Source organism: Cebus imitator, unplaced genomic scaffold (genome assembly GCF_001604975.1).
Source record: "Cebus imitator isolate Cc_AM_T3 unplaced genomic scaffold, Cebus_imitator-1.0 Scaffold15, whole genome shotgun sequence".
Lineage (NCBI taxonomy): Eukaryota > Metazoa > Chordata > Mammalia > Primates > Cebidae > Cebus > Cebus imitator.
In genome coordinates this window covers 6,236,354-6,245,257 of record NW_016107330.1, presented here as the reverse complement: position 1 = coordinate 6,245,257, position 8,904 = coordinate 6,236,354, and the positions used below count along the sequence as shown (strand labels likewise).

General features: G+C 42.7%; 2 protein-coding genes across 3 annotated transcripts in view; one reads left to right on the top strand and one right to left on the bottom strand.

The window, feature by feature from the left end:
- Positions 1 to 8,904, bottom strand: part of DNAJC16 (DnaJ heat shock protein family (Hsp40) member C16) — a 36,395-nt gene that overhangs the window by 7,099 nt on the left and 20,392 nt on the right. For both annotated transcript variants that reach the window (XM_017504996.2, XM_017504987.2), the window contains exons 8-9: positions 3,111 to 3,241; positions 160 to 343 (exon numbers count right to left, since the gene is read on the bottom strand). In XM_017504996.2, the coding sequence (XP_017360485.1) occupies positions 160 to 343; positions 3,111 to 3,241 (315 nt within the window). The remainder of the gene's footprint in view (positions 1 to 159; positions 344 to 3,110; positions 3,242 to 8,904) is intronic.
- Positions 3,631 to 4,406, top strand: LOC108286904 (nascent polypeptide-associated complex subunit alpha-like). The gene has a single exon (XM_037729996.1). The coding sequence runs from the start codon at positions 3,651 to 3,653 to the stop codon at positions 4,221 to 4,223; it is 573 nt and encodes a 190-aa protein (XP_037585924.1). The 5' UTR covers positions 3,631 to 3,650; the 3' UTR covers positions 4,224 to 4,406.

The following is an 8,904-nucleotide window of genomic DNA, read 5'->3' as shown; positions in this document are numbered from 1 at the left end:
AAAAGAAAAGAAAAAGAAAAAAAAGAGTAGGTTTGAAAATAGTCTTCAGAGTTCCAGATTTCCTAGAATCTGTATTCAACACTCCCAAGGAAGAAGGAACCCAGAGCCAAGTGCCACGTGCATGTGAAGAGCCTGGGATGAGGAGAGACTCTGGCTCACCGCGGATTTCCCTTGAAACACCTCACTGTCTGGTAGTAAGGTATTGGCAAACTCCTGCTGCCGATTGCTGTAGACATGCACAAATCTCACTGTGTCTTGTGTGTTTGCCAGGGCAAAGGACAGGAAAGCCTCAAAGGGTATGCTCAACTTGGTAGTCTCAGCAGTCAGTAAAACCACACAGTACCTGCACAACAACAAAAAGAGAAAGCTTTATAACCAACCCCTGATGGCAGGGCCAGCACTTATAATGGCAAGTGAAGGTGAAGAGGAGCTCATCATACAGAAGTGAATACACTGTGCCCAATGAAAGCTGACATCTCTACTAAGGGAAGATTTCCAAGCCATTAACAAACTGTTTCTTTTCCCAATCTGTGATGTTTTTCCCAAACCAAACTTCTTTACCACATTTAGGAATTTTAAAATTTTATATATAACATATGAAATTATATACATTTTGTTTCTATTGCCCAGGCTGGTCTTGAACTCCTGCCCTCAAGCAATCCTCATACCCCAGGTTCCCAAAGTGTTGGGATTACAGGTATGAGCCACTGTGCCTGGAAGGAATTTCTTTTAAGGGATTGGTCACTGAATCTCTGATGTAGTAGGACCTTCTATTTTTTGAGGTGGAGTCTTGCTCTGTTGCCCAGGCTGGAGTGCAGTGGTGCGATCTCAGCTCATTGTAACTCTGCCTCCTGAGTTAAAATGACTCTGCTTCAGCCTCCCAAGTAGCTGGGATTACAGGCATGTACCACCTCACCCAGATGGTTTTTGTATTTTTAGTAGAGACGGATTTTCACTATGTTGGCCAGGCTGGTCTTGAACTCCTGGCCTTAAGTGATCCACCCCACCTTGGCCCCACAAGTGCTGGGATTCTAGGGGTGTGAGCCACTGCTCCTAAGTCAGCAGGGCCTTTTAGAAACTGTTTGTCCTAGTTCTTCCACTACAGGGAGGGCTGGTCAAATCTCTCTCAGGCCAGAGTCTACTGAGCATCACTCTGAAGGGCTTCTTTTGCAAAGTTCCAATGGAAAGTTTAGCTATTCATTCTCCCAGAAATATTTACTGAGCACTTAGTATATGCCAGGTAAGACAGACAATATTCTTGCCCTCATGGAGCTTATATTCCAGTGGGGAAGACAGAAAACAAATAAAAACAGATATAACATGACAGATATTAACAAATGCTATTTTTTTTTTTTTTAAAGATGAAGAACAGAGAGAGGCCAGAGAGGGTGAAAGTCACTATCTATCAGACAGGTTGGTCAGGGAAATGCCAACTAAGAAGATGACATTGTCATGAGAGGAAATGGGGTCAGAGCATCCCAGGCAGAGAGAACTCCCAAGTGCAAAGACCCCAGGATAGAGAGTGACTGGATCTGATTTGCACTTTTTTTTTTGAGACGGAGTCTCACTCTGTTGCCCAGGGTGGAGTGCAATGGCACAATCTCAGCTCACTGCAACCTCCACCTCCCGTGTTCAAGGCAGGATTCTCCTGTCTCAGCCTCCTGAGTAGCTGGGATTATAGGTATGTGCCACTGTGCCTGGCTAATTTTTGTATTTTTAGTAGAGACGGGGAGACGGGGTTTCACCATCTTGGCCAGGCTGGTCTTGAACTCCTCACTTCATGATCCACCCTCCTTGGCCTCCCAAAGTGCTGGGATTACAGGTGTAAGCCACTGTGCCTGGCCCTGATTTGCACTTTCAAAGATCACCGGCTCATGTCTGGACACCTGCCTGGAGGGTACAAGAGTGGAACGGAGCAGAGAGACTAGTTGGAAGGCTGCAGGGGGTCTCACTGGGAGATGATGGTGGCTTGTTCCAGGGTAATGATTAAAAAAAAAATTTAAGGCTGGGCATGGTGGCTCATGCCTGTAATCCCAGCACTTTGGGAGGCCAAGGCAGGTGGATCACCTGAGGTCGGGAGTTCAAGACCAGCCTAACCAACATGGAGAAACCCAGTCTCTATTAAAAATTAGCTGGGCATGGTGGCGCAAGCCTGTAATCCCAGCTACTCAAGAGGCCGAGGCAGGAGAATCGCTTGAACCCAGGAGGCAGAGGTTGCAGTTAGCCGAGATTGTGCCATTGCACTCTAGCCTGGGCAACAAGAGGGAAACTCCGTCTCAAAAAAAAATTTTTTTTTTTAAAGTGAGAAGTGTGTGGATTTGGGATATTTTTTGAAGGCTGCGTAAACAATCCTTACAGTCAAGGATATTCTTTTTTTATATTTAAGTCATTTTTTTTCTTCGCTCTTAAGACTATAAAGGAATCTGCAGAGCCAAGAAACACAGGGAAATTATTTATGTTTCATATTTTCAAATAACATGATTGATACATTTTCCTTCTATATCCAGATACCTTTTACAGATTAAAACAGCCCTAAATTTAAAGCCACTGACTCATTCACCTGAGAAGATATGATGAATATATTCCTTGAATTTCTAGACTTTTAAGATACTTGGTATAGTAACTCTTCATGCTTTATTGAATGCATGTAACTTAGCCTTCCTGATTCCCACTAATCCATTTTCTCAGTACTCTATACTTCTGTACTGTTTAATCATTATCCTTGCTCCTTCCCAAGACCTTTGAAGACTCACCCTGAGTGGAATGCTCTGGTGGGGATAATAACTCTTCCATATGTCATGCTTCTGTAAAGTGACCCAGTCACTCCCGGACTCCTGGCTAAACTGTGCTTATCCTTCAGGTCTGAGCTGAGGTGGTATGTCTTACGGAAATCTTCTCTGACCACTAGGACAGGTTGGCACATCCAACAATTTGGTGCTAAGGTGCCCTGGACTAGTACATCCCATTATCATCATAGTTACTAATCAGTATTTGTGAAATGAAGAATAAGTTCTCTCTGTTACAAGGCAGATGTCCAGTTACCATATGGTAAAATGCAACATAATCCTTCTATTGTAATGACAAGCAGAGGCAAAGCCTTGAGTCCTTACTTTCTCTGTCGGTGAGACCGTTTCACAGGGCAGAGTTCATGGAACAACTTCTGGCTGGTGAGCCTGGCTGCCAACAGATACTTGTTTTGGGCGATAAAGTCATCAATGATTTGCTTCTTCATACCTCGGGCCTAAGGAAAAACCAAGAAGCAGCTAGATTTTATGCAGTGTTCTCAATGCAAGTAGATGGGCTTTACTTACCAGCTTAATAAAAATGTGGCTGGCCTTGACTAAAGTAATATAACCAAACAAGACAGAGCTGTTTGAGCAAATAAACATGTCATCTATTTCAGCCATGCAGGGCTGAAAGCAAGGATGTAGCTATTTCAGGTCAAAGGGAAAATCAAGTACACTTCCCACTGAAAAATTTTTATATACTGTTTTATGCTGACAAATCACAAGGTAAGGAGTTCAAGACCAGCCTGGCCAACACCCACCTTGGCATCCCAAAGTGCTGGGATTACAGGTGTGAGTCATCACACCTGGTCTTACATTCTTTTTTAAAATTTTTTTTCTGGGATTCTGTGTTCCCTGCACAAAATGCCCGGCGAAGCCACAGAAACCGTCCCTGCTACAGAGCAAGAGTTGCCGCAGCCCCAGGCTGAGACAGGATCTGGAACAGAATCTGACAGCGATGAATCAGTACCAGATCTTGAAGAACAGGATTCCACCCAGGCAACCAAGCAACAAGCCCAGCTGGCGGCAGCAGCTGAGATAGATGAAGAACTCGTCAGTAAAGCAAAACAGAGTCGAGGTGCAAAGAAGGCACGGAGGGCTATGTCCAAACTGGGTCTTCGACAGGTTACAGGAGGTACTAGAGTCACTATCTGGAAATCTAAGAATATCCTCTTTGTCATCACAAAACCAGATGTCTACAAGAGCCCTGCTTCGGATACCTACATAGTGTTTGGGGAAACCAAGATCGAAGATTCATCTCAGCAAGCACAACTAGCAGCTGCTGAGAAATTCAAAGTTCAAGGTGAACCTGTCTCAAACATTCAAGAAAATACACAGACTCCAACTGTACAAGAGGTGAGTGAAGAGGAAGAGGTCGATGAAGCAGGTGTAGAGGTTAAAGACACAGAACTGGTCACATCACAAGCAAATGTGTGAGAGCAAAGGCAGTCCGGGCCCTGAAGAACAACAGTAATGATATTGTAAATACTATTATGGAATTAACAATGTAACCATCTGAAAGCAACTTTTTTTGGTGTCTCAAAGGAGTAACTGCAGCTTGGTTTGAAATGTGTACTGTTTCTATCCTAAATAAAGCTATAGCTTCTTGTTGGATAAACTAAAAAAAAACCTTTTTTTTCTGCAGTATGAACTATTGAAAAAAATAGGAGGTACCTAGAAATAAGTTGGAAAAAAAATGATCTTTCCAGAGAAAATTATAAAATTTATGAAGACATATTACAGAAGACCTAAACAAATAAAAGAGATCTATCATGTTGAAAGGTTGGAAGGCTCAATTTTGTAAGGACATAATCACTTTAAGACATACTTCCCCTAGATCAAGATCATGAAGATATTTTTCTCAGAGCTTCTAAAAGCTGTATAGCTTTGTCTTTTATACTATCTCTATTCTCCCCAAACTGACTTAAGAATCAGTATAAGCCAAGTAAGACACCAGTAGGTTTTTTGGGTTTGTTTTGATGGAAGTTGACAGAACATAAAATGTATCCAAAAAGTACAAAAGACCAATAGCTAAGATGCTTTTGAAGAAAAAACCATTTCCCCAAATCTAAAAAACAAAGTGAGGAGATTTGTTCTATCAGATATCACTTAAATACTTAAATATAAAAGGCAAAGCTATATAGCTTTTAGAAGCTCTATGAGAAGAATATCTTCATGATTTTGATGTAGGGGAAGTATGTCCTTTTTTTTTTTTTTTTTTTTTTTTTTTTTTTTTTTTTTTTTTTTTTTTTTTTTTTTTTTTTTTTTTTTGAGACAGAGTCTTACTCTGTCACCAGGCGCCAGGCTGGAGTGCAGTGGCGCGACCTCGGCTCACTGCAACCTCCACCTCCTGGGTTCAAGCAAATCTCCTGCCTCAGCATCCTGAGCAGCTGGGATTACAGGCGTGCGCCACCACGCCCAGCTAATTTTTTTTGTATTTTTAGTAGAGACGGGGTTTCACCATGTTGGCCAGGATGGTCTCGATCTCTTGACCTCGTGATCCGCCCGCCTCCGCCTCCCAAAGTGCTGGGATTACAGGTGTGAGCCACCGCGCCTGGCCGGGGAAGTATGTCTTAAATAGAAACAAGAACCAATCACAAAGGAAAGTATGGCTACAAATGACTATATTAAAAGAACTTACGTTCGTCAAAAAGACACAAAATACAAGAACATATTCATGGCATCATTATTCAAATAACCAAAAACTAGAAAAACTGTCAACAATAGAATGGACGAACACACTGCAGTCTATTCCTATCATGCAATTTTCTTTCTTTCTTTTTTTTTTTTTTTGAGACAGGGTCTTTCTCTGTTGTCCAGGTTGTAGTGCAGTGACAAGAACATGGCTCACTGTAGCCTCGACCTTCTGGGCTCAGGCAATCCTCCTGCCTCAGCCCAAGTAGCTGGGACTTCAGGTGTGTACCATCACACCCTTTTGTATTTTTGGTAGAGACAAGGTTTTGTCATGTTGCCCAGGCTAGTCTCGACTCCCTGGGCTCAACTGATCTGCCTGCCTCAACCACCCAGAGTGCTGAGATTACAGGCATGAGACACTGCCTGGTCATGCAGTTTTCAACAACGAGAATGAATATTAAGTTCCACATAATGACATGTATGAATCTCAAAAACATAATCTAATTAATAAATGTAATACTTCTTACTGTTTCATCAAGGATATAAAGTGAGGCCAAACACAGTGGCTCATGCCTGTAATCCCAGCACTTTGGGATACTGAGGTGGGTGGATCACTTGAGGTCAGGAATTCAAGAACAGCCTGGCCAACATGGTGAAACCCTATCTCTACTAAAAATACAAAAATTAGCCAGGTGTGGTGGCAGGCACCTGTAATCCCCATCGAGTGGGGAGGCTGAGGCAGGAGAATCACTTAAACCTGGGAGGCAGAGGTTGCAGTGAGCTGAGATTGTGCCACTGTACTCCAGCTTGGGTGACAGAGCAAGTCTCTGTCTCAAAAAAAAAAAACAAAACCAAACCAAAGATATAAAGCGAATCTAGTGTTGTCTGTTTGTCTTTGCTGCAAGTGCTTGGGGAGTGAAGCACACAATGATGTCAGGAGGCCTGGTGCCCTGCCTGGATTCATGCACTAGTGCCAGTAGCTTCACCCACTATTGCTTTGGCACCATCAGTACAAATGTCCACACAGTGAAAAAGACAAATCGTGTCTTGTTATTATGATCCCACAGACTTCCTCTTGAAGGATCTTTGGGAACCCCCGGGGGTCTATGAACCACATTCTAAAAATGGCTGTCCTAGAGAACTCTGTGCTTAGGTAATGACATTCATTGCAACACTGTTCCTCAAAGCCCCCAATGTCCGTCAACAGAAGAATGAATCAATAAATTATAATGGCCATAAATACCACATAGGAATGAAAACAAATTACCTAGAGTAATAGGAAACCACTGGTGCTACTCGTGGTCATTAAGCCACCTGCTGCTGGGAAAATTGAGTTTGTTAAGCGTACACTTGATATCCACAAACAGCAGGTTGGTAATGCAGCCATTCTACCAGTAATTTTGTAAATGCATTTGATTTACAATTTTCCCCAGGGGATAAATGAATATAATTCTCAAAAGTATAAACTGTTACTAAAACCCAATTTAGGAAATCCTCATCCATCGACCTGGATTGAGATTATCTTCTCTTTTCTATTCGGCCACTAACATTTGTTTGCTTCCTGTCTCTCAGCACCACCTTCTCATCATCAGCCACTCTCTTGTGCTGGTGGCTGTCCTGAGTTTTGTCCTTGGCCTCCTTCTGGCCTTACTTTATATACAGCAGTCGTTCCTTAACTGAAGAGGATACATTCCAAGACCCCCCGTGGGTGCTTGAAACAACATAGTACTGAACTCTATAGATACTATGTTTTTTTCCTATATACACATGCCTATGATAAAGTTTATCAATTAGACACAGCAAGAGATTACCAAGAGTAACTAATATTAGATCAGAACAATTCTAGCAATACACTGTAATAATGTTATGTGACCACAGTCCTCACTCAAAACACCTTATTGTACTGCACTTGCCTGTGTTTTGGACTTGGTTGACTGTGGGTAACTGAAACCTCAAAAGGCGAATAAGGGGATAAGTGGGGGTGCATCAGGGGGACTACAGTATCATGCCGGGAAGATCTTACCCTATTCAGGACTTCAACCACTAACCATTTACTGATGATTCACCAGTTTCTATCCCCAGCCTACATGCCTTTCTTAAGATCTCGACTCCTATACCCAACTGTAAAAAGGGCTTCTCCCCTTCTATTTCCTACAGGCAGCTCTGATTCAATATGTCCACAGGCAAAGTTATCATCTTCCTAAACCTGCTCTTCTTTCTTTATGATCCACTTTCCCATCTGGTTTCCATGGTTTCAGGTACTCTTCTGCTATGTTCATAGAACACTGAGCTGCCATTAGAGCGGATGGTTAGGTCTCTTTCCTCCCCTGACTGAGATGCTTGAGGGCAAAGACTAACTCTGGATGTCAGAGCTCGCTCTGTGTTTGCTACAGAGCAGGCAGGCAAGGAAATGTTTACTGAATGAATGAAATAAAGAATTTTATAGAACTTCTTCCTAGCCTCCCTTAGGAGGACAGTCAAAATGTCCTCGTAGATAAAATATGTTCATTATAGGGATTTTGGAAAACACAAAAATCAAAATGATAATCACTACTAATGCTTTCCAATATATTTTTTCTTTTTTCACTTCTTTTGAGAACATTGGTACCAATATTTCCAGTTCTTCCGTGCATACACAGGCATTCATGTTATACAATTGAGATCAGTGTTTAAATTGTATAAACAATTTTGCGTCCTGCTTGCTTTTTAACATTATGCAATGAAAATTATCCCTATCATGAAGGATTCATTTTTTTTTGAGGCGAATTCTTGCTCTTGTCCCCCAGGCTGGAGTGCAATGGAGCGATCCTGGCTCACTGCAACCTCTATCTCCTGGGTTCAAGCCATTTTCCTGCCTCAGCCCCCTGAGGAGCTGGGATTACAGGTGGCTGCCACCATGCATGGCTAATTTTTGCATTTTTAGTAGAGACAGGGTTTCGCCATGTTGGCCAGGCTGGTCTCGAACTCGTGACCTCAGGTGATCCACCCGCCTTGGCCTCCCAAAATGCTCGGATTACAGGCGTGAGCCACTGTGGTTGGCCCATGAAGTTTTCTTGAAATTGTCATTTTAAATGGCTCTATAATACTCCCTTCATCGGATGTACTAATAATCATCCTAGTTATCCTACTGTTGGATATTTACATCCCCCCCCCCGGAATTTTCATATATTATGAAAATTACTTAACATCTTTAGATGGAAGTCTTTGAGTTCCTATTCCTTTAGCATAGATTCCTGAGGTTGGGCATGGTGGCTCAGCACTTTGGGAGGCTGAGGCAGGTGGATCACCTGAGGTCAGGAGTTCAAGACCAGCCTGACCAACACAGAGAAACCCTGTCTCTACTAAAAAGTACAAAATTTAGCTAGGCGTGGTAGTGCATGCCTGTAATTCCAGCTACTGGGGAGGCTGAGGCAGGAGAATTGCCTGAACCCGGGAGGCGGAGGTTGCGGTGAGCCGAGATTGCGCCATTGCACTCCAGCCTGGG

Excerpts from the sequence above, each read along its gene's own strand:
- LOC108286904 (XM_037729996.1), top strand. The coding sequence starts at position 3,651 with ATGCCCGGCGAAGCCACAGAAACCGTCCCTGCTACAGAGCAAGAGTTG.